Below are 25,712 nucleotides of genomic sequence, written 5' to 3'. Positions count from 1 at the left end.
GGGGAAAATCAGACAATCCATTCAAAAGTTACGAATTTAAAAAAAATAAATAAAAAGAGAATTTCACAAAACTTCACTTTTGAATGAAGTGCACATTTCTTTGACTTGTTACTGACATATGTTAAGGGTATCACCCCCCTGCCTTCTGAAAGAGAGAAGTCAAATGTTCTTTTGTTATTTGAGAAAAGTGAAAATATGTTGAATTTTCTTTATTCTTTCTTTATATCATTGTACACATGTGACATCACAGGCTATAGTAGTCTTCTCATCCATCCTTGACTGAGCAGAAACTTTGAAAATTCATAACTTTTGAACCGAATGTCCGATTTTCCTCAAACTCTCACTGATGTGCTCTACTAATATTGCTGCATTCACTCAACCCACATGTCTATGAAGGTGAACTTGTCCTTTAAGAATGATACCGTTCATGAGGACCATGTATTTTTATAAAATATCGGATTCAGGTGTTTGTTTTGTTTTGTTTTGTTTTGTTTTGTTTTGCTTTGTTTTGTTTTGTTTTGTTTTGTTTTTTTTTTTTTGTCTTTCTTTAATCCTTGCCAGAAGTCAGTGATACATGTTGTAATAAATACGTCAATATTGTCATAAAACCTAATTGTGAGAATCATTTAGGGGCACTTCGCTGTGCCAAGTCAGATTGATAACTAGTCACTTTTTATGCCTCCGCCAACGAAGTTGCTGGAGGCATTATGTTTTATATTTTTTTCTTTGATATTTGTGCTTGGTTTGTGTTTTGTCCCTCTTTTTAAATCCATGAGTGTAGTTTGTATGCTTTCTTGTAAGCATCTTCCAAGTCCCGACTTGTGATAGCAAAGTCTAATATTATTCGAATAACAGTGATCACTAGTATTAACCAACTTGAAATGAGCACTTTAGTTGTTGCCCTTAGTTGCTGATAGTTAGTGGGCTGTGCATTTGTCATGACATACTTCAGAAGGACCATATGTGTGTGTCAATCAATGTAGTGATTATCCATTGCAAGTGCTAACTTTGCTGATTTAATTTCTGTTGATATGCTTGTAACCCAATGAATAAGTAAGTATATTGTGAATGTGTTTATCAACTCTTACATAAAACAACAAAATGAGCAAAATGATATTAAAAAGATTTTGTAATATATATTTATATACATACATTATAATGTATCTAACACAGTAGATCATGTAACTAAATGAATCAATCACACACAAAATGAAAAAAAGAACAATCAACAATTGTTTAAGTTTTCTAAAAGTAAAATATGACAGAGATTGCCTCATGAAGTCAAATGTTGGTAATATAAATGTTATGAGAGTTTTGTGTTTTATTTATAGTAGCAGGCTGCACTGATTTCATGAATGCTGTGTGTTGGCATCACTTTGAGTATCTTTTGGACTAAATGTATGATTTGCTTCAAAACCTGAGAAGTTCATGAGGCAGTATCACTTTTTTGGAGGACGCTGGTGTCCACATGCGGTCTTCAAAAAATGCAAATTAAATTCAAGAAGTAGTCCCATTCATGAATCTACTGTATATGCTGTGATGGCCATTCTGCAAGTGGAGAGCCCTCAGTACCAGCATATATGGTAAACCCAATTTAACCACTGCCAGGAACTTCAATTGTACTTTGCAGGAAAGATATATTGCAGTGGTGTACCTGTAACCCTCACCACTATATGCATCTTGTCTTGAATGAATCTAATATACCAGCATTTTTCTCTTCTGTCTGTTCTGTCATCCTCTACCAGGATGCTTGGAGATTGCAAATCTGCAGAGGAAGTAAGTATGATACCATCTTTCATGATGTGCTCTCCAGGAGTGAACATTGCACCTTAGTTTGCTGTCATACAGTGTACATAAACACACACACACACACAAATGCAGATTATGCACATATACACACTGCAGTGCATGATATACACATTCTTTGTATTTTTTATAGTGTACAGTTTTATCTGGAATGAAATATGTTTTGATAGTGATAAATACATCGATAGGTGAATAGATAGATAGATAGATAGATCAGATAAATAAATAGATAAATAAATAGATGAAAAGAGAAATAGATGGATAGGTGATTCGATAAAAATAGGTACATGTAGATGAGTGCATATTTTGGGTTTTTTTGTACTCCAATAGGCAATAGTATCATCTAGATATGAAGAGTTTGTTCGCAAAAACCGATAGTCCATATTTGCCAAATGGAGATATTTGCGATTAAAGGTCAAGAAAAATAAAGAGAATAATAAGAAAATGTTTGCTTCTTTTGACCATAACTTTTAAAATGTGCCTTTATATGTAGTGACCAATATATCATTTAAAAGGTCTTATTTTGTACTTTATGACAGAGACCATACTTCAAAATCTTCAAAAATGGACTTGTCGGTTTTTGCAAACAAACTCTTCATATAATGATGACACGGCATTTGCTCCTGCGACAATTGCTACAGTCTTATTTTCTCCAAGGACCAAGGGTTAGGGTTTGATAGCGTTTTAGGTTAGTTTGATTTGAAGATTAGGATTTGGGTTAGGGTTATAAATGTTTGTGGGTAGAGTTTGTGTTTGGCTTTGTAGTGTGCAGACATTTCATGACAGCAATGGTCACAGGAGCAAATGTCATAGAACCAGACATAACAGTTAATGTTTTCAGTGCTGGGTTCAGCAAAGGAGAAAGATAGAATTTTAGTATATTGTTGTAACATCTTACCTACCCTCAAACCCCTGCTTTTTTTTTCATATTTATTGTCACTTACATTGAAGTTAGGCATTTGTAAGGCATACTGATGAGATGGCATAATTCTTATTCTCAAATATTGTTCCAAATAGATGACAATAATACACACGACAAGCAATTTATTTTGGAATTCCAATCATGATTATGAATGCCATGTGATGGGTTCATGATTAGACTGCATATATCATCTTTCAACAATGAACATCAACGGCAAACAAATGGAAGATAAGAAAATGTCTCGGTGCCTGGGAAGGATTACACCCACTGCAGAACTGTGAAAGATAAATTGTACACTTTAGTCTGTTCGTCATAATGGGTCAGTTGCCAATCAGCATACTAGTGTAGTACATATAGTCAAACCTGCCTTAGCAGCCACCTGCCGTTTACTGCCGTTAAAGAAATTCCCCCAGAGTGAAAAAAAAGACCCTCTTTATAACACCCACCAGTCTGTATAAAGGCCACTTCTTTCATGTTCTTTGAATGACTGCTTAAGACAAGTTTTTGACTGTATATTTTACTTTTCATCGGTCAATAAGGGACAGAAAAGTAAACATGTTGCATTGTGATATTGTGGGGCAAGTCTCGAACAATGGAATGGGCATGACGTGTACAGTATTTATCTTCAATGACCACAGGTCACAGAGCTGTCAAGAAACGGTCAGATTCTGTTGGAGCAGGTGGAGCAGAGCCCCAAGCCAGTGGTAGCAGCCATCAATGGCACCTGTCTTGGTGGAGGCCTAGAGGTGAGTGAACCCCACTCCCAAGAAGCCATTGGTGTTACACCTGTTGATTAACCCCTCGAGGCTACAGTCTTGAAATGTCATTGCCACTGTACACAGAGGAAGCTACTGATGGTAAGGATGGAGTTAAAAGAAGCTTTAATATGTAAATGTTAATGCTGAGAGAATCCATCTTTTGTGATGACTTAGTTTGCTCAAAATTGTGCCATAGGTGTTAACAAAATTAATCACTGCATGTAGCTCTGTGTAGTTCACTGCAGGTTCCAATGAGGCGACAAATGATACTGCTGAAAAGATGATTTAAAATGGTCATGGGTTATTGAATATTGTTTAGCATGTACTCCAGATAGTGTGTAAATGCCAATCGTGATGTGTAACCTCTGACTTTAAATGTATCCAGGTTGCACTCAGCTGTCACTACCGAATTGCAACAAAGGACAAGAAAACAGTCCTGAGTGCACCAGAGGTCATGCTCGGTCTCCTTCCTGGGGGCGGGGGTACCCAGCGGCTACCCAAGCTGATCGGCATCCCCAACTCGCTGGACATGATGCTGACCGGCAAGAACATTCCAGCAGATAAGGCCAAGAAGATGGGTCTAGTGGACCAGCTGGTTGACCCCCTGGGTAAGTCGCCCTCTGACCGATAATCAAAGTTAATTAACCCTCTAGTAACTGAAGATTCCATACAAAGGACCTATTGTTTCCTAGAAACTACAACAATATCACTCTCATTTAGACAACTTTCGAAATTACGTAAAATAGCGCATTGCATGTTTATTTTTGTTATTTATAAGTTATGTTTATTTGAAAGCCTATAAAGACTCTATCAAGAAATGGTGTGTCACAGAAGTAATTTTGGCATACTTTTGTTGGCCTTTGACCTCTTTCAAATTGCATTATTCTATATCTTATAAATGGTAAAGCATAAAACTATAAAAAGGTGGTCAGGCGGTTTGGGGTGTTTAGGGAGTAATAGGACTGGGGGTGTTTAGGGAGTAATAGGACTGGCAGTTTCAGGCGGTTCAGTTACTAATGGGTTAAATGCTCGCCTGTTTGCCCTTGCTTTGGCTTCCTTGTGTGTCTGATTTTATTTTGATTACATTTCATGATTACTTTTCATAATCGGCTTTCTGTCTTTCTGTACTGATGTGGGCATTCATGAATGATGAAATTGGATATTATATGTTCATTTAGGCTGTTCCTTATGTGATGCAATTGATGAGAATCAGACAAAGTGAGAGTTTGCATTTTCCTTCTTTTTCCTATGAATTAAATAAAATGGATGTTCTGACACTTGGGTTTGAAGTTTGGAGGCAAGAAGTGCAGTCCAGAGTTTAGATGATGACTGTTATCCTGACTCTGAACAAATTTCAAATCAGTTATCCTACATGTCAAGAAGGTATTAGTCCTTAGAAATTAGTTCTTTTTCTTCCTTCCTTCCTTTTTTTTTTCAAATCGATGTCAGCATACTGGGAGAGGCTACTGAACAAACAGCAATTCAGATGTCAAGTCTCAGTCATGGTTTTGTAAATGGCGAGAAAGAAAATAGGATCGTCATGATATTCTGTAGCAAATGGTTGGTTATAAGACTTGTTTATTTTTGATCCTGTACTCTAATATGGTCAGAAGAAGAAAAGGAAGTCCAAATATATTAGCAGAATAGATTGGCTGCATAGTGTAAGGACTAATAGATTGAAGATATGTAGCCTTCATGTTGTACTAATAAATACTATATTTCAGAACCACACCTCCCCCCAACTGTAATAACAAAAACAACAAAAATATACTTATTTGTATTATAAGTTACATTGATTCATTTTCCTTGATGACCATTTATGCAGGTCCGGGTGTTAAGCCTATTGATGAACGCAACATTGAATACCTTGAAAATGTGGCAATCCAGGCTGCCAGGTAAACATTCCCTTTATTTCATTCCATGTGATATTATCAGTACACTTCAGAGTGTGATTTTGTGCTGCTTTTGTTTGTTTGTTTGTTTTATATTTCTTCATTTCAAGTAATTCCAGTTGTATTTTCATCTCCCAAGTCCAGTCCGAGTATTTTTTTCCTATTCTCCACATATGCATATATGTATCATAACTTTGTGATCATGGTAATCCTAACTTTGTCTGTTTCTTTAAAATATTGTCATTTTGTTTTCAATTTCAGAGATCTCGCTGCAGGGAAGATCAAGACAGACAAACCCAAGAGTATGATGCAGAGTGAGTTGGCTGAGTGTGAACGTCTCCCTAGTATGGGAGAAATATCTCTCTAACCTCTCCCTATTAAAGCCTTTTGATACTTTGAGTAATGATAGGCACAGAAAACCTCAAAGCATTGTACACAATCTCCAAAATCTCTTGCACAGAAAAGGTTAATCTAGTGCACACCTTTAGAATTTGTTTTTTGTTTTTTTGTTTTTTTGAGCATATTAAACTTTTTCTGAGGATTGTGATTCTGTGTTGTAGTGTAATGGTAACGATATAGAATGATGATAATGAGAGTAGGAATGGATGGTCATAGTAGTAGAAGTGACAACAGCACGTATTCAGTAATGATAACAAATGCAAGAGAATATTGGTGAATTTTCTTCAGTTTGTCTCCCTCTAACAAATGAAATTTGTAAGATCGCAACTACTGATTTGTAATTTAACAAACATGTCGGAAAAAAGGAACCACTGGACTCTAACCGGTCATCTACTGCTTTCCGTGGTTGCCGGCAGTGACACAATGAACTTGAAACAAATACCCAAGCTCCGAAATTCTGACATTGTTTATTATATGTTAAGTAGTCCAAGGCGGACAAGTCATTAAAAGATGGAAGAGAAAATAAACGCAAGAGAATATTTTTCCGACATGGTTGTTGAATTACAGATCAGCAGTTGCAATCTTACAAATTCCATTTGTTAGAGGGAGACAAACTGAAGAAATGTTACTGATACTACTATATTGTACTACTTAACTGCTAAAACTTCTACTATTCCTATTTCTACTACTCCTACTTCTACTACTACTATTTATACTACTGTTACTACTACTACCACTACTACTACTACTACTACTACTACTACTACTACTACTACTACTACTACTACTACTACTTCTACTACTACTACACATAGATAGTAGAAGTTTTACTGCAGACAAAGTACATTGTATTCCTGCTCTGCATCCACATTCCAGTACCATGGTATTTTATGTCCCTGCCATTCCCTTCCCTTCCCCCCACGACAGAACTCCAGGACAGCATCATGGGCACCAGCTTTGTGCAGAATCAGATCTACAAGAGGGTCAACGCCATGGTGATGAAGAACACAAAGGGGCTCTACCCTGCCCCCTTCAAGATCATCGAGGTATAAGAGGATACAATTATACTTTATATTTGCAATATGTGTTGAGAATCTTGCACAACACACTGTGTGTCATATGTGCCTGTCCAGAGGAAGACTTTACATTTTGTAACAGCTGGATAGAATAAGAGTCAAAGTGGGGGTGCTGTGTGCTCAGATAGGCTGATGCACATGAGAACTTTTCTGTGGGATGCAATAGACGCAATTGCCATTAACTGATGAGGTTCATTATCAGAACTGTTATTCTGTTTTACAGACCATTGTTTACTTAACCTTAACAGGGCTGGGGGGGCAGAATCCGCCCCCCCTCGACGTTTCGCGCTATAATTCTGTAACGCGAGAAGGCCTTGTCGCGAGGCTTCTTGACTTTCTTTGTTCAAGTCACCCGCAACTTTTGAGACCAAATTTGCAACGTCCGTGCATACTTTTTCGAGGCCACGCCCATTTTTGTAACGGCTTGTCGCCCCAAAACGGGCACAATTTTGTGATTTTGTGTAGATTTCCTATGGAAAACAGTGCTCTGTCATGAAAGTCATAAAAACCTGATTATTTTTACAATTAATCACTTTCATTGAGTAATCTTAGGCTAATTATGGTAGACAAGTGGTCAGTGACAATTTCCAATAAAAAAAAACAGAGAAAAAACAAAAGTTGAAAACCAAAAAATACATAAGAAATTCTGAAAACAATAAAATACATAAGAACTGAAATTACTTTTGGAAGTTTTAGTGATGTACAATTGTTGAATATGCCAAAACAGATTTACAGACCAAAAAGTAGACTCTCAATGCTTTTAATTAGGCTAAAATATGATCTTGAGCTTAATTTGCATAATTAATTAATTAAAATTAAAAATTGATTGTTTCAAAAAATCTTATGACACAGTGTTGTAGGTTATGACGTGGGTGTCACGCATGCCAAATTTCATCGCGATCGCACCACTGATGGCCGAGATTTTTTTTTGGGGGGGGGGGGGGGGGGCGGGGGCGGAATCCGCCCCCTCCGGTTTTAGCATAACCCAAAAAGCCCAGCCTGATTAGGGTTAAAAAGTGAAGTGAAGAAATCCTATTTAGGTGACAGTTAAAGTTTCTGTAGCTACAAGCAAGAATAATGTACTGATAAATATGTGAAGTTTCATAGCTATTCTTGGTTTTTGTTCTTGTTCTTGATCTGAATATCAGCTTTGTTGTTGTTGTTGTTGTTTTTTGTCAGATTGCTATCGAGTCATGACTACATTGTATGTAGCTTGATGTAATGCAAAGTGAGCACCTACAAAATACTGTTTACTCAGATCTTCACAGATGGAGGGATGGTAAATGGTTTTTGCCTCAGCATCAAATTATGTTTCTCCCAGCGTACGAGAGTCATACACCAGGTCTTGATAGACTTATCCTTTGAGTTGTCAATTCTCGCTATCGCCAATGACGTATAAAGTACCCAGATGTTGATTTAAGCATCATTTACGGTGCATTATGGGATAGTCCGGTAGCAAAGTCACTTCCGTTCGTACACGCGTGATACGTGACTATTCGTTCAATGCTTTTTACACATAAGCCGACTGTATTCTATGTGTACTTACTGTTTTCTCGACTTGAATTTTAGCTTTAATATGATTTGAAATTTCTCCATTCTTTATGCTGTTAATACGACTATGGGTTGTTACTGCGAAGCTGCCATGTGTTTTCCGCACGACAATAAATGAAAAAATTCTACAGAAATAGGACCCTTACTGGCATGCGAGATGTGATGTGGCCGCGTGGGTGAAGTTTGCGGGTGGCTCCACAGCGCAGCGCGCGTTCGCATGCGACTTACTTGCTTGGAAGAAATTGCTTCGGAGACGTACTAGACAGGATAATTTCAAGATCACGGTTCGTTCCCGATTTTGTTCGCGGCACCTCGACAGAGAACAAATAAAAACGATGGGCATTCCATGACGATATCCAGGTGGGCGAATATTTTCCAGCAATATTCTCAACGTATGCAGAGTGCAAATCAATCGCATGATCAAGCAGTGCGATGTACTGGTATGTCTAGCTTGTATGCGTGTGGTGGTGCATGCTAATGCAAGGCCTAGTGGATAGGGCAATGCGGGGGCTATAGCTACAGTGTACGCGTATACGAGTATCAAGGGCCTGGCCACTGGCTGGCTTGGGTACTGACTACAGCCGCCTACTGTACTAGTATCCGTGGTCGGCGCGGCGCTATAGATAAGTTACACATACGCGCACGCTAGCGCTGTGCAAAATATACCCCGCGCCAGACGTGCCCCAGTCCCGGAAGTGCACTAAATCTTGACGAAAAAGCCACATCCGGGTACTTTTTACGTCATTGGCGATAGCGAGAATTAGAATCAGTCCTGTTTTGTGAAATTGCAATGAGTGTATTCCATAAACGTAGACGATGCTCCAGGGAATCACCAAATCTCGTTAGTTTAACTCTTTTGCCCCAATAATATTTACCGTTTTCTTGCCAGAAATAGGCATATCATGTATTAGATTAATGGGAATTAGCCATACTTTGTCAGCAATGTGGTAATCTGTGCTCGTAATTTGCTGCATCTTGTATATTTTTTGGTAGCTCAGAGATAACACGTGGTTTATTGTTGTTGTTGTTGTTGTTTTTGCAACCCTGCAGGCTGTCAGAACAGGAGTGGAGAAGGGAAATGAAGCTGGCTACATCAATGAAGCAAAGGGATTTGGGGATCTAGCAATGACGACACACTCAAAAGCGCTCATGGGCCTTTTCCACGGGCAGGTTAGTCACTTTCTTCTCTTTACTTTTCACCGGACATTAGTTTACTAATGACCAGTACCAGCAACCACTCATCCATGCTCAGATGCATTGCCTGTGTATGATAAATGCATAGTTACCTTTTGTAATTGTGTGTGTGGTTCAGTTAGCTTGATGTTGGTGCTACTTTGGAATCTTGTAAAAATGACTGCCACAGAATTTCAATTGCATTATTTTATAAAACAAATAAGGCACACTACTTGATTGGGCATCTGTAAAATCATCCACCCTCCTTAACTTTTTTACAATCCAAAACACACTCGGCTTTGGCGCGTGTGGTACTGACTGCTCCAAAGTTACCATCGCATAGATGGTTCTTTATTACTATTGCCCCGTATAGTGTGCACTCTTTTTTATACTCGTATACTATTCTTATTCAACCTATTCTATCATCATTTGTTTGTGTGGTTTGTGTGGTTCAGTTACAATGTAGCTTGGAGTTGGTGCTGCCTGCAAATTTTGCAAAAATGGCTGCCGTAGAATTTAAATCACATAATTTTATAAAACAAATAAGGCACACTACTTGATTGGACATCTGTAAAATCATCTACCCTCCATAACTTTTTGATATCATCCAAAATGCACTCGGCTTTAGAGCATGTGGTATTAGTTGTTCCAAAGTTATCATTGCGTACATGATTCTTTATTACTATTGCCCTGTATGGTGTACACTCTTTGTATACTCTTCGTACTCGACCTATTTTATTATCGTAGGTCGCGTGCAAGAAGAACAACTTTGGGAAGCCAGAGAGGAAGGTGGAGACCTTGGCCGTATTAGGAGCTGGTCTGATGGGCGCCGGCGTCGCCCAGGTCAGCATCGACAAGGGTATGCATGTCCTCCTCAAGGACATGTCGCTACAAGGTTTGGCCAGGGGAGAGCAGCAAATCTTCAAAGGGTTTGTACATTTTTCTTATTGTAGTGTTTATGTATATCTGTACGTGTTTGTGTTTCTTCTCGTGTGTTTCTGATCTCAAGTACTCTAGGTATATATCTTGTAGCTCTCTTGTAGTATGAAATAATAATGGTTATTCGTGCCTGTTATTCGCCCATGAGGATAGACTTGAATGTTAGCACAAAATAAATGAAGAAATCTGATGAACTGTGTGTATGAGACGTGGTTGAGGTGTGTTTGGTTGTATACATTGTATATATGTCGTGGTTGTGAAAGATGTTGTTTTTTTGTCTGTTTATCTTTCTGTCTGTTTGGTTTCCGTTGTATTGCATAGGGTGTCTAATAGTTGTCATATCATAAAATACATATATATCTAGATATCTTGGAGAGGAAATGCAGCTTTCACAATGGCATGAAATCATGTGTCTTCGTTTAATATTGTTTGTATGTTTTGTGTATAAGGTTCAGCTGAACTGCTTGAGCTTATTGTTGTATTTTTAATTATTGTTCTTCCCATTTTCTTCCTGATAGCTTGGATGGAAAGGTGAAGAGGAAACGATTAACAAGGTATGTACCAGCCCTCCCACCTCACCCCCCCCCCCCCCTTGGACTTACTTGAAGATATTTCATATTAAAACCCTTTTAATGACTGATTGTGAAAATTAGTGATATCATGATAGTTGAAAGACACCAAAGTTCTGCGGAGTACAAAGCATTTGCTTTATGAAATACATATCATAAATTCTCCAAAGATATCTTATTTTATGTCAATATGAGCTTTTCATTTGTTTATCTGTATGTCAGGCAAACACAACTTCACATCTTTTCCAGTAGACATTGACGGCACGTGATTTGCTCTACGACTGGAAGATACAAATTGTATTAACTCCTGCAAGATTCCAAGCAAATAGGTGATGGATTGATTCCAAGCTATATGCAAGCTCTTTCTCATTCCATCTTTTCCAAAGTTGACGAGTAGCGTCCTCAGACATTTATGTTTTCATGCCAGAAGCATTCAGTTCCTCACCTAATGAAGACTTAATGAGTGAATGTCCACTTTCAATTTCTCTGACACATGGTGTTGCTCAGCTTTGAGCGAGATCGACTGATGTCCAATGTGACCGGCCAGATCGACTACGCAAACTTCAACAAATGTGACATGGTGATCGAGGCCGTGTTCGAGGATCTCGCCATCAAGCACAGAGTCATCAAAGAGGTGGAGGCAGTGAGTATCGTCTTATGACATGTCTTTGGGCTTTGACATAACACTCTCACTATATGAATCAAGAAATATGATTTAGTGATACAGTGTATCAGCACATCTCATAGTCATAGTGGAAAATCATAGATTGTGACATGGTTATTGCTTCTTCTGCCAGTGATTACAATGCTAATTGTAACAGGTGACTCCCATTATCTCAGAAGTCCTTGGGACTGCCTGTTTCTTGTTCCGTTGAAATTTCTTTGATACAGCTGAACAAATAGGGTGTTGATGATAATTTTGAGACATGACCTATGTTTGTTGTAACAGAGATTCAGCGGGGTAAGAAGAGTTTCACATGTTTTTAGTTCCACGGAATCAAGACCTCAACTACTGGAACATATGGCAGGCAAAAATGTTCGTGTGCTTTTATTTTCGCGCTAGTTTCTGGTTGCGGAAATGCGCGAAAATTTCTGCTTTTACAGTAATGACAAACAGATGCAGTAATTAAGAGCTTTCAGATAACTTTTTTGTTATTCCAGGCTTTCAAGTGGCCCTACTTTTCCTACTTTTTCCTACTTTTTTACTGCTGTCCTACTTTTCTACTTTTTTGCTCAAAATCCTACTTTTTCCTACTTTTTCCTACTTTTTTGATGAAAAACCCCGCAAAAAAAAAAAAAAAAAAAATGTGCAAGGCTACTTGAATAGTTGATATTCAGAAATGATGAGTAGACTCTAGTTGCAGATTCTTACTGGTTGGGAGAGCCTCTTCAGCATGAAAGAGGGATAACACAAACCAATCAACCACAAGACTGCTGCCAGCCTCAGCTTTTGCTCCTGTGCAGATGTGATTGATCCCACTGATATTACAGCCTCGGACATGGAGCAGTGCTCATCCAGCTCTCATCATTGCTCAAATTACCAGGCTCTCCACAGGAGCAAAAGTGAGAAAGTGAGGCTGGGGCAGCAGGGTTGTGAGTACAAATTAAGATTTACATGTAGCAGTGGCGTATCTGGGGGGGGGGGGGGGGGGGCAAGGGGGCACGTGCCCGGGCGCCACTCTTTGGGGGCGCAAAAAAGGACAAAATGAAAAAAGAAAGAAAGAAGAAAACAAAAGAAAAAAAGAAGAGGAAGAAGAAGGAAAAAAAAAAAAACTCGCCCGGACGGGGTGGGGGGGGGGAGAAGGGGGGAGGGGCAGAAAACCAAATCAAACAAGATAAAAACAAAACATGATGATGACGCGGACAAATAACAATGTTTATTGTGTTCACACAAGATTCCGAATCCATGTTTTGTAAGCTGAATATACAGACATTTTCGGCTCGCTCGCTGCGCTCGCTCGCCAAAATTTAACCAAAAAAAAAGATGAGAACAAAACGTGATGATGACGCAGAAATATACAAATTTCGGCTCACTCGCGCATACTAATTTAGAATATTTCTCAAGTCCTCAGTTTGTTGGCTGAATCGTTATCAATCAGACCGTCACTATATCTTGATTAGAATTGTAAGATTTAATAAGCAAAAAAGAAAAAAAAGACATGTTTGTAAGCTGAAATACAAACATTTTCGGCTCGCTCGTTGTGCTCACTTGCCAAAATTTATCAAAAAAAAAGATAAGAACAAAACGTGATGATGACGCAGAAATATACAAATTTCCGCTCACTCACGCATACTAATTGAGAGTATTTTTTTCAAGTCCTTAGTTTGTTGGTATGAATCTATATCTATAAGGCCGTCACTATATCTTGATTAGAATTGTAAGATTTAATAAGCAAAAAATGACAAGAATCCCATGTTTTGTCAGCTGAAATACAAAAATTTTCGGCTCCCTCGCTGCGCTCGCTTGCCAAAATTTATCAAAAAAGATAAGAACAAAACGTGATGATGACGCAGAAATATGCAAATTTCTGCTCACTCGCGCATACTAATTGAGATTTTTTTTTTTTTCAAGTCCTTAGTTTGTTGGTATAAATCGTTATCTATAAGGCCGTCACTATATCTTGATTAGAATTGTAAGATTTAATAAGCAAAAAAATGACAAGAATCCATGTTTTGTCAGCTGAAATACAAATTTTTCGGCTCGCTCGCTGCGCTCGCTCGCCAAAATTTAGCAAAAAAAAAAAAGAACAAAACGTGATGATGACACAGAAATAACAAATACAAATTTCGCTTCACTCATGCATACTAATTTAGAGTATTTTTTCAAGTCCTTAGTTTGTTGGTATAAATCGTTATCTATAAGGCCGTCACTATATCTTGATTGGAATTGTAAGATTTAATAAGCAAAAAATGACAAGAATCCCATGTTTTGTCAGCTGAAATACAAAATGTTCAGCTCGCTCGCTGCGCTCGCTCGCCAAAATCATCAAAATTTATTTCATTTAAATCACCCTCAAAAGACCCCTTTTAGGTGCTTGAAAAATCATTTAAAATTCTCCTTAAAACTCACCTGTTTAATCAGCTGTAATTTTTTTTTTTTTCTGGAGGCGCACACAGTTATCAATTATTGTACCATTATATCACATGTATTTTTTTTTCTTTGTTACTGTTAATGTTAATTTTGTTAATGTTATTGTGTTTTCTAGTCTATTTGTATGAGTAGCAAAGTGCGCTTAGAAACGTCAGTATGAAGCGCCATATAAATGCAATTATTATTATTATTATTATTGAAAAAGCATATCATGTGGACTTTTTTTAAAGTCCCTACCGGGATGGGGTTGGGTTGAACACTTTTTCAAAATTTAGGGGCGCAATTTTCGCACTTGCCCGGGCGCCGTTTTCCCTAGATACGCCACTGATCAAGAGTTCTGGTGAGTATCAACGAAAACTACTCCAAAAAGCCTGCACGTGTCCTGATTTATTCCTACTTTTTTTTCTTTAATGCCCTACTTTTTCCCTCTCATGTCCTACTTTTTCCTACTTTTTTAGAGATTTTGTTCCTACTTTATTCCTACTTTTTTACATTATCCCGCTTGAAAGCCTGTTATTCACTCCTTCAAGAGTGAATATTTTCACTCGATTCTTTTTTTTTTTAATTAAGAGTACAGATAATTTGTGTGTCGGGCAATTTCGCTGTTGGGTGGTGGGGGTTTATGACTTTACTACCTATTTTGTTTATTGTTAAATGGACTGTATGTCTTTCTGTGGTCTGCAATTAAACCTAATAGTCAAGTCAAGATGTCATCCTCATACAGGATATAGTGCAGGATATCTTTAAAATGTTTCCATTTCATGACGAACTTATGCCCCTTTTGCTTGAGGGACTTTTCCAAGAACTTGTTTATATTTCAAAACAGTGACACAATTCCTGTTCATGACGCTTGCTGAAGAAGGGATTTCTCATACGATCTGAAAGTGCCATATTAACACTACTCTCTTACACTCTTTCTCTTACATGTATGTCTTGTGTTCTCGTGTTCTGTCCCCTTAGGTCATTCCAGACCATTGTGTCTTTGCTTCCAACACATCTGCCTTGCCAATCACAGACATCGCCAAGGCCAGCAAGAGACCAGAAAAGGTATAAACATTTCATGATGCTCCTAAATCTGTTCATTTCATTCAAGGAACCTGGTTGTAATGAGAACCTAAAAACCATCATGATTACCTTGTTGCATTAGGATTCTCACTATATCATATAAGTATGAAGTATCAAGAATGGGAACATGCAAGATCACCTTGTTGTAAAGAGGGTTTTGTTATATGCGACCGGCTTATAAGAAGGTTCTTTCTTTATTAGGAGATCCTCCCCAACTCTTTACTCTCAATGCAGTGACTTGAGACAAAACCTTTTAAAAAAGTAGAAGTTCACTCCATAGAGTTTGAATAAGTGTGAAGTGTGTGTGTGTGTGTGTGTACATTGTAAATGGGGGGGGGGGGGGGTGATGCAGTGTCTTCCTGCCATGCCAAGGCCTTGAAAACCCATGATATTGTCCTGGCAATGACTGCTGCAACACTTTACTTTAGCAGCAATGCACAGAACAAAAAGCACAAAAACATGGTGTTTTTGTTTGACTCTGGATCAGAAACAAAAATAATGTGGTTCCATTATATTTATCTCCTGCGACAAATGCTCCCATGAACTATCTGCGCACTGAGCCAAACATAAATTCTACCCACAAACATAACTTTAAACCTAGTCCTAATCCTTCCATCAAACTAAACCTAAAACCCTATCACAACCCTAACCCTAACGCTATAGTCCTTGGAGAAAATAAGACCAGATAGAAAGCAGTTGTCGTAGTAACAAATGTCACGTCACCTGCAGACACAAATGTGCTTTTGAATGAGCATGTAAACATGACTGTGATGTGGGATAAAGAATTATACAGTATTATCCTCCTTTCTGCTCCCGGCAGGTTGTAGGCATGCACTACTTCTCCCCAGTAGACAAGATGCAGCTGCTGGAGATCATCACCACGCCCCAAACATCCAAGGACACGGCAGCAGCAGCAGTGGAGGTGGGCCTCAGGCAGGGCAAGATCATCATCACCGTTGGCGACGGACCGGGATTCTACACCACCAGGATACTGGCTCCAACACTCTCTGAGACCATGAGGATTCTCCAGGTTTGCACTTACCTTTTTCACCCTCCTACTCTTCTATTCCTTGTCATCCATCGATTTCTTCTTAACCCTAACTAGGCCGGGCTATTTAGATAGATGATAGAGCCGGGTGGGGGGGAGGGCCTCCCAGGCCCCCCCCCCTCCAGATCTCGGCCGTCGACCGCGCTATCGCGACGAAAATTGGCACACACATTGCCTATGATGTAATCTAAAGTACCATGAAGTTAATTTTTGCAAAAATTACCATTTTCACTAAATTTAGCTAATTTATGCATAATGATACATGAAATCAGACAAATTGGTATAAATCACTAAATAAAGCTCAAAACAGGCAAATTGTTTGTGTAAATATTCTTTTTAGTGTCCTTAGCAAATGTAAGAGAAAAAATTGCGCAATCAAAAAAAATTTCCTAAGTATTTTATTGTTTTTTGAATTTCTTATCTATTTCATTGTTTTTTCTGCTTTATGTTTTTCATTGTTTTTTCGATGAAATTTGTCCGCAACATTGTTCCGAGCAAGAAAAGATTTTAATCAACAAAACCCCCAAATAATCATGCTTTTATGAAATTTGCCTGTAAACACAGTTTGCATTGAAATTGTACACGAATTCACGTTTTTGAGCAATTTTTGGTCTGACATGCACGTGCATATTTATGCGCAACTTCGGAACGGCGCGCCCGGGTATCGCAAATTTGGTGTCAAAAGATGCGGGAGACTCGAAAGAAAAAAGTCATGAAACGTCGCGACGATAGCTTCTCGCGATAGCGATACATAGCGCGAAACGTCGAGGGGGGGGCCTCGGAGGGCCCCCCCCCCCCGGCCTAGTTAGGGTTAATGCTATTCTTCATTTCTATCTTTTCCTTAGTAGTCATTTATACCTTCACCTTCTTTCTTTCTATTTCACTATTACTGTTGTGTTTGTCAGTCTTCTTTATCTATGTCTACTAAAAAAAAAGGCTGCTGAAAATTGCTCATCCAATAGTGGCAAGCCAAATGTAGTAAAATGGAGTCAAAGGGGGCCTGAGCTTTTGATCCTAGCAGTATCCTCATGAGAGGCAAATTGACAAACAGGCAGGGAAAGCAATCACAAATAAAGACTACACACAACAAGAACAGTCAGGTTAGGGCTGGTGACACACAACAAAGAAAACAAAAGGAGAGAATAGGAAATCATGGGCAAGGAGCCCAACAGGTAAAGGGAGGGGGATTAGAGCAGGAGGGTGGACAGACAAAAGGCGGAGGAGGGTTCCTAATAGTGATGATCAGGAGGACCAAGGGGGCAACCTTTGAAGGATAAGGTGAATAGGGAGGCAACATCAAACAAAATGAGGAACAACAGAGGGATAAAGAAAGGAAAAGAATGAAATAGCAACAGCATGAGTGGGGGGGGGGGGGCTGAGCATGCAGTGAGCCCTCATCTGGTGTACCAAGAAGAGGTTGGAATATGTATTATAGAATAGTGTCTTCTTGTTTGTTTTTTTACTGGCTGACTTTTTCGCTCTTTTAACCCTAATCAGGCTGGGGGGGCGGAATCCGCCCCCCCCCCCCTCGACGTTTCGCGCAATATCTTCGCAGCGCGATAAGCTCCCGCCGCGATGTTTCATGACTTTTTCTTTCAAGTATCGCGCAACTTTTGAGATCAAAATTGTTGCGCCCGCGCGTACCGTTTTGACGCGACGCCCGTTCGAAAAAAATTTGTCAACCCCAAAATTGCTCCAAAACGTGATTTTGTGTACAAATCCAATGCAAATTGTGTTTTTTCAATTAATTCACATAAAAATTCATATCTTGACTTAAAATGGACGAAATTAATTTATTTTTAGCATAATAAAGCTTCGAAAAATGTCTGTGACAAATTTTGGCGAAAAAACAAACAAAAACAAAAGGTCGAAAAACAAGGAAATACATAAGAAATTCAAAAAAACAATCAAATACATAAGAAATTAATTTCGATGCAGATTTTTTTTTATCCTATGTCTCAGGAGAATGATACAAGAAACATTTTTAAAAAGAAATTAGCTTGATTAGAGCATTAATAAGTGATTTAGAGCCCAAAACTGATTTTATGCATAAATTACAATAATTAATTAATATAAAATATAAGAAAAATTTTTCGGAGAAAGTAACCATACATTTTGATAGTATACGTCGCGGGCGTCGCGTGTGCCGATTTTTGGCGCGATCACGCGTTCCATAGGCGAGATCTGAAGGGGGGCGGAATCCGCCCCCCCCCCCCCCCCCCCCCAGATATAGCATAGCCAAAAAAGCCCAGCCTGATTAGGGTTAAACTATGTACAAGTAACTAGTTTAATTTAAAGGAGAATTTCACCTTCATAGACATGTGGATTGAGTGAATGCAGCATTATTAGTAGAACACATCAGTGAGAGTTTAAAGGGTGTGTGCAGTTCTGGTCGAGGTGAAGATTTAGCTTTTAACGTTTTGCGAGATATTCAGAAACTACTCTATGAGATGTCAAAGAGCATGCAGTTCTAAGGGGTATCAAAGTTTATTTGAAGAAAATCGGTTTTGAAATGGCTGAGATATCCAGAAACAAGGTGAAACAAAGATATCCTAATAAAGTTGTTGCATGTCACCTTTTATTATTAGCACTTTTTTTGATATCTTAGCCATTTCAAAACCAATTTTCATCGAATAAATGTTGAATCCTTCTTAAAATTACATGCTCTTTCATATTTCATAAGAGGCTTTTCATTATCTCACTTAGGAAAGTTCAAAACATGAATTCCTACCTCAACCTGTACTGTACAGTCCCTTTAAGGAAAATCAAGCTATGAATTTTTGAAGTTTCTGCACAGTCACTACTGCTGGATGAGAAGACTACTACAACTTGTGATGTCACGTGTGTTTAACGATATAAAGAAAACATTTTTAAAATTCAACATATTTTCACTTCTCTTGCATTATAAAAGAACACTTGACTTGCCTCTTTCAGAAGGCAGGGGGAATAATATTACTCTTGTATGTCAGTGACAAGTTGAGGAAATGTGTACTTTATTCTAAAAATCAAATTTTGTGAAATTCTCTTCTATTTTCCTTATATTGTTCTACACATGCGACATCATACACTATTGTAGTAGTCCTCTCACCCAGCAGTGACTGCGCAAAAACATAAAAGATTCATAACTTTTGAATAGATTATCCGATTTTCCCTAGCAAACCTTCACTGATGCATTCTACTATTTGCTGCATTCACTCAATCCACATGTATTATTATGAAGTTGGACTTGTCCTTTAAACAACCATCTTCTATCTTTCTGTGATGACAGGAGGGTTTTGGACCCAAGGAAATGGACAAGGCCAGCACCTCCTTCGGCTTCCCCGTCGGAGTCGCCACGCTGGCTGACGAGGTGGGCCTCGACGTCGCACAGCACATCGCCGCTGATCTCGGCCAGAAGTTTGGCGAGAGATTTGCAGGAGGCGACGTGGCCATGCTGAAAGACATGGTAGACGCAGGCTTCCATGGTGAGTGTGTGTCTTTTCCCTACAGAATCCTTGGAACTCCTTGTGTGTGTTTATACTGGACACCTTGTATAATTTGCGTCACTGTGAATTTTTGTCAGTGGCATCACCTCATATTTAACTTCTACCTGAACTGTTTCTACTGAGATATAGAATATGTGGTGTACGTGGTGACACAAGGTAACACAAGGGGACTTGCAAAATGCAGTGAATCAGGAAATCACACATAGGGTCACAGATCAGGTCACATGTGCACTGACTTACATTGTATGATCAATTAAATAACAAGTGTAATCTGCCAGTAAGAAGTCGAGACTACTTGAGCACTTTAAATTTCTGTACTTGCTCTGCTTTTACTGAAAACCATCCCATGCATCGTGGCGTGATCTCACATCACCCACTACCCAATGTGTTTCTTTTTGGGAAAAATTTTGATGTGTTACCCGCATCAACACGCATCACCTCCGAAGGTACCAAGAATCAGAAGGTGTCAAGACTGTTGAGAGAAAAATGCACATGAAAGTTTTTGTCTATACACAATAAAGTGAATGCCAGTTGCCAATTGACAAAAGTTTCAAGCCTTAAAAAAGGCCGTCAGCTCCAATTCGCAAAGTTTCATGCAGCTATTGTTTCAGGTTTTACAGTATGCTCACCTTGGCCTGGGCTGCTCTGTTCCTTACCATGTACATGTACTTAAGTCAATGAATACTGAAGATAGCTTTTTTTTGCGGTGTAATCATTTTAGGTCGCAAGTCAGGAAAGGGCATATTCGACTACAGCGGCAAGTCGAAGGAACGGGACGTAAACTCCGGTGCCGAGGAGATCCTCAAGAAGTATGCTCTGCCGTCCAAGGGCTTTAACAGCGTGGAAGATGTGCAGATGAGGATGGTGACACGATTCGTCAACGAGGCCGTCCTCTGCCTACAGGAAGGCATCCTCAGGGATCCCGTAAGTGTGGATGAAGATTGACCCTTGACCTTTGACTCTTGACCCTTAACCCTAACTAGGCCGGGCTATTTAGGTAGTTGATAGAGCCGGGGGGGGGGGGGGGGGGCCTCCCAGGCCCCCCCTCCAGATCTCGGCCGTCGACCGCGCGATCGCGACGAAAATTGGCACACACATTGCCTATGATGTAATCTAAAATACCGTGAAGTTAATTTTTCAAAAAATCATCATTTATGCTAAATTATGCTAATTTATGCATGATGATGCATAAAATCAGACTATTTGGTATAAATCACAAAAAAAACTCAAAACAGGCCCATTTTTTGTGTAAATATTCTTTTTAGTTTCCTTAGCAAATGTAATAAAAAAAAATTGTGAGATCAGAAAAAATTCTTAAGTATTTTATTGTTTTTTTGAATTTCTTATGTATTTCTTTGTTTTTTCGACTTTATGTTTTTCATTGTTTTTTTGATGAAATTTGTCCGCAACATCGCTCCGAACAAGAAAATGTGTTATTCATTGATTTTAATCAATAAAACACCAAAATAATCATGCTTTTATGAAATTTGCCAGTAAGCACAGTTTGCATTGAAATTGTACATGAATTAACGTTTTTGAGCAATTTTTGGTCTGACATGCATATGTACATATTTATGCATAACTTCGGAACCGCGCGCCCGGGCGTCACAAATTTGGTGTCAAAAGATGCGGGAGACTCTAAAGAAAAAAGCCATGAAACGTCGCGGCGATAGCTTTTTTCGATTGCGATACATCGCGCGGAACGTTGAGGGGGGGGCCTCGGAGGCCCCCCCCCCCCCCCCCGGCCTAGTTAGGGTTAACTCTTGACCCTTAGGGTCAAGAATCAAAGGGTTGTTCTGTCTTTTAGGGCAAGATTGCAACAAGAGAGAAGATAAATATACACTGTAGAAACCAAAGGAAGAATGCAGGAAAATGCTCCTATTATGTTCTTTATGCTCACATGAGGAAGAGAAAAAAAGTAAACGAAAATGTGTATGTACAACTTTTTTGTACATGTTGTACATGTGGAACATAATATAAGCAAGTAAAAATTACATGTACCCTATGAGCAAAATGTCACATATCACTATGAACATGTAAGTAATGATAAATCCCCATGCTTGTGTGGTGAGCAAACTCACATCAAATCCACTGATTCTTTGTGATTCTACAGGAGGCTCCAAAAAACAGCAAAACCTACACGTGTATCCCGAAAGATATCCTGATTTTGGATTTTCATTGTCTAATGAGGTGTCAGTTACTCACAAATAGGGAGCTTTAGATTTGCAATGCGGACGTTTAGGATGATGATTGCATTGTCCTTTCTCCTCTCTCCATGCGTCATGTTGCAGGGTGGCTTAACCCTAAATAGACTGGGCTATTTTGGTGGCTCGAAAGACTGGGGGGGGGCCTAAAGGGCCCCCCATAAGATCTCGGCCGTGGATCGCGCGATCGCCGCGGAAATTTGCACAATGGTAGTGTGCGATGTAATCTACAAGATCATATATTTAAATTTTCCAAAATAGTCTTCTTTTATTTTATTTTGATTAATTATGCTAATTTATGCGAGAAATCAGACTCTTTGACCTAAATCAGTAAATAAAGCTCCAAAATTGCTCATTTTTGGTCTAATTATTCTTTGTGGCATTCTTAGCAAATGTACTTGAAAAAAAATTCGGTATCAAAATTAATTTCTTATTTATTTTATTGTTTTATGAATTTCTTATGTATTTCTTTGTTTTTTCGACCTTTTGTTTTTATTGTTTTTTTAACAAAATTTGTGGCAGGCACTTTTTGAAGCATAATACTCCTAAAACAAATTAATTTTAGCCATTGAGAGTAAAAATAAGCATATTTATATGAACCATGTGAAAAAACTCAATTTGCATTAATTTGACTTTGTACACAAAATCACATTTTTGAGCCATTTTCGGCCTCACGTGCATGTACAAAAAGTTATGTAACTTCAGAACCGTACCCCCGGGCATCACAAATTTGGCGTCAAAATGTGCGGGAAACTCGAACGAAAAAAGTCATAGAGCATCGCGGCGAGAGCATTGCGTGTTGCAGAGTAGTCGCGCGAAATGTCGAGGGGGGGGCCTTTTAGGCCCCCCCCCCCCCCCAGTCTTTTTAGGGTTAAGAGTACAAGAGCACGCAACCTGTGCTAAAGTAAAATGGCGCCCCAATATGATCCATGCATCAAGTAGCTCTCTGCGTCATGGATTGAGCAGGCGCAAAAATGGCCCCGAACCGACCATGCAAACTCAGATGACACAAGGCCGATTTTTTTATTAAAGCAAATGTGTGCATGGGGCAAAACATTTTTTTTTTCCCTCTGAACATCTGCATCGTGAAAATCTAAAGCTCCGTAATGTCTCCCTGATAGCTCCTATGGACATTTCATGATTTAATATGTGAATATTTGCAGCCTGGGAACATCCACATCAATGTGCTCTTCTATCAGAAATTGTCATCCGTACAAGAAAACGATATTTGCCTCACCTTGTCATGTCCACACAATCAAGACTCTATAGGAATGTTTGTATGCAACGTGTCATAACAAATGTTTTGAATGTAGAGAATAATAGTTCATTTGATAGTAAAATCGACAGCAGTACATATCTTGTGTAACATACAGTATTCAATGCATTGTATTGACATTTAATTTTCATTTCTGTTTTCCTCAGTATTCAAGGGCTTTCATAGACATATAATGTGTGGTTCTAAGGTGAATGGCTACTGTCAAATTCACCTTCCATTGATGCAAGTTTATTTCAACACAGGTGCTAGTTCATTGTTAGCAATAGTAAATGTACCAATGGTTAGATAATTGTAATGTGGGGTATACAATGTATGTATAAAAGTAAGATAAATGTATTTCAACAACATCATTTCTTTTCTTCCTCTTCTTACCAGTGCAATGCAGTGATTGTTGAATTTAATGAAATATTGCAATAACATTTTATCTTGTGAATCTGAATCCAACTTCCCTTTCTCTCTCTCTCGAAGGTCGAGGGTGACATTGGTGCTGTATTCGGCCTTGGTTTCCCACCCTTCCTTGGAGGTACATTACCCTTTCCTTTCTCATGAAAGAGAGATATGAGAGGAAATGTAGATATAAAGAGTATAAAGAAAGATAGTTTATGTGATATTTGGATCATATTTCACAGCTTTCGTAGGTCTGTGTGTCATTAGTGGATGAGGTAAAAGAGATTTTGCTCTATGTTCTACAATGTATTCATAGCATATAATAATCTGTTTAAATCAACCACTATGGCACATTCCTCCCACCCCCCTCCCCCCCCCCAAAAAAAAAAGGGAAAATATTTTGTTATATATGTACATATATATTTATAATATTTGAGGATCTTGGACATTTCTTTTTTGTTTTGGGGCTCTGAAAATATCTGCTTGTAATTAAAATCAGATTCCTACTACTTTATATCCAACCCCTTACCCAAGGTTCCCCTGAATGAGTAGCTGATAGAATGCATAGTTGTTAGCAGGTTTTCGTAGAGTCCATGAACTGTCGCTGCCCTGAATTTCTGAATTTGGAGATGTCCGAATGACATCAGCTGATAAAAACAGTTCCAACAAACTTTCTGGAACATTTCTGTCTGAACACAAATTTGGTATGCACCCAACTGCACTTTTGCGGCTTCAAAATGATGTGCATATTATGTTTGTACCTGTCTGATCTTCCCAATGTGTTATCACATTCATCATTTTTGTCTGTCTTTTTATCCAAAGGTCCATTCCGCTACACAGACACCTACGGCGCTGACAAAATCGTTGCACACATGGAGCGCTTCGCGGCCGCCTACGGCTCAGCCTTTGAACCCTGCCAGTTGTTGCGAGACCACGCAGCAGACAAGACCAAGAAATTCCACTCACAATAGATGCAAAGATTGAGAACAAGAAAATGCAAATCATTCATGCGTGAAATGAAAAGCTATTTGAGCCTAGGATGTATGTATTTAACCGAAAATTAAAACAAACATTAAAAATGATCTAACAATCCAATGAACTTACTTCTTCCAAAGGGTAATGTTCAAAAAACAAGTAAGAAGAGTAACTATTATTTTCAGCACTGAAAGGCTGTTTTATGTTTGTACAGAAATGTGACAAGTTTGTTTCAGTGAAGCAAAACAGTAATCTGAACAGCATATGGTGTGTTGATATTTCTTTTTTGCATAAAATGTATTATTTAGGAAAGTTAAGTTTAACTTATTCAGTTAACTTCGTCATAAAGAAGCACCATACAAATCAGCACAGTTCCCCAAATACCAATGAATCCTCAACTTCTACAAGTTTGAAATATCAACTTTAATAAGAGAATTAAGCAGTGTAGCTTTGGCATGATTGAATGCATAAAACTCTCAGTCTGAGAAAAACAAACTAGGGTTTTCATGTAATATTTTGTATTACTTGATCTGAAATATTCCCTAGAAGAGATATTTGCTTTCTTTCTGCAGAGATTTAATTTATTATGGTTTTCATTGTACATGCCTTTAGATATTGTAGACCAAATTAAAATCTTTGAACATCAGTGTGGTTCAGAGGTCTCTCTTTTCCTGTTTCCAACATTTTTTTTTTTTTTACACTTTGCAGAAGTGCTAGGAAAAAAGGAAAGTGTATTGGTGATGTGTCTACTGAAGCTTGAGTGTGTTTCTGAACAGCATGTGAGTCATTTGCAATGCACACGGATTTGTTACATTCTGCACATCTATTCAATGCAGAGATGTCGCAATATCTCAGTGCCTTGTCTAAGACCGAGGCAAGGTTTCATGTTCTTTTTACCAAGTGCAAGTTACATTGATTGTAGTTACAACAATGGCACCTTTGCCAAACTATTGATCAACTGTTAGTACACTGTATTTTCACTTTATAGCTACAGTAACTGCAATTGTAGGAATTCACAACAGTTATGGCATGTGCGTCATTACAAAATTTGGAACTGATGTTCGTGTAGTATTGATCCTATCCTCAGTCCTATAAA

The 25,712-nt window shown here is 38.6% G+C and overlaps 1 protein-coding gene across 1 annotated transcript in view; it reads left to right on the top strand.

The window, feature by feature from the left end:
• LOC140245879 (trifunctional enzyme subunit alpha, mitochondrial-like) overlaps positions 1–25,262 on the top strand; it is a 29,980-nt gene extending 4,718 nt beyond the window's left edge. Inside the window, exons 5-20 of the mRNA XM_072325362.1 lie at positions 1,746–1,776; positions 3,367–3,474; positions 3,872–4,094; positions 5,312–5,381; positions 5,640–5,692; positions 6,705–6,823; positions 9,455–9,574; positions 10,325–10,506; positions 11,035–11,070; positions 11,593–11,728; positions 15,137–15,223; positions 16,062–16,271; positions 19,558–19,753; positions 20,496–20,698; positions 23,723–23,777; positions 24,464–25,262. Coding sequence (XP_072181463.1) covers positions 1,746–1,776; positions 3,367–3,474; positions 3,872–4,094; positions 5,312–5,381; positions 5,640–5,692; positions 6,705–6,823; positions 9,455–9,574; positions 10,325–10,506; positions 11,035–11,070; positions 11,593–11,728; positions 15,137–15,223; positions 16,062–16,271; positions 19,558–19,753; positions 20,496–20,698; positions 23,723–23,777; positions 24,464–24,612 — 1,978 coding nt within the window. The 3' untranslated portion in view covers positions 24,613–25,262. The remainder of the gene's footprint in view (positions 1–1,745; positions 1,777–3,366; positions 3,475–3,871; positions 4,095–5,311; positions 5,382–5,639; positions 5,693–6,704; positions 6,824–9,454; positions 9,575–10,324; positions 10,507–11,034; positions 11,071–11,592; positions 11,729–15,136; positions 15,224–16,061; positions 16,272–19,557; positions 19,754–20,495; positions 20,699–23,722; positions 23,778–24,463) is intronic.
• The last annotated feature ends 450 nt before the right edge of the window (positions 25,263–25,712 follow it).

The sequence above is a fragment of the Diadema setosum genome, unplaced genomic scaffold (assembly GCF_964275005.1).
Source record: "Diadema setosum unplaced genomic scaffold, eeDiaSeto1 scaffold_50, whole genome shotgun sequence".
Classification (NCBI taxonomy): Eukaryota; Metazoa; Echinodermata; class Echinoidea; order Diadematoida; family Diadematidae; genus Diadema; species Diadema setosum.
The sequence above is the reverse complement of the archived record's forward strand: the minus strand, read 5'-3'. Positions and strand labels throughout refer to the sequence as shown.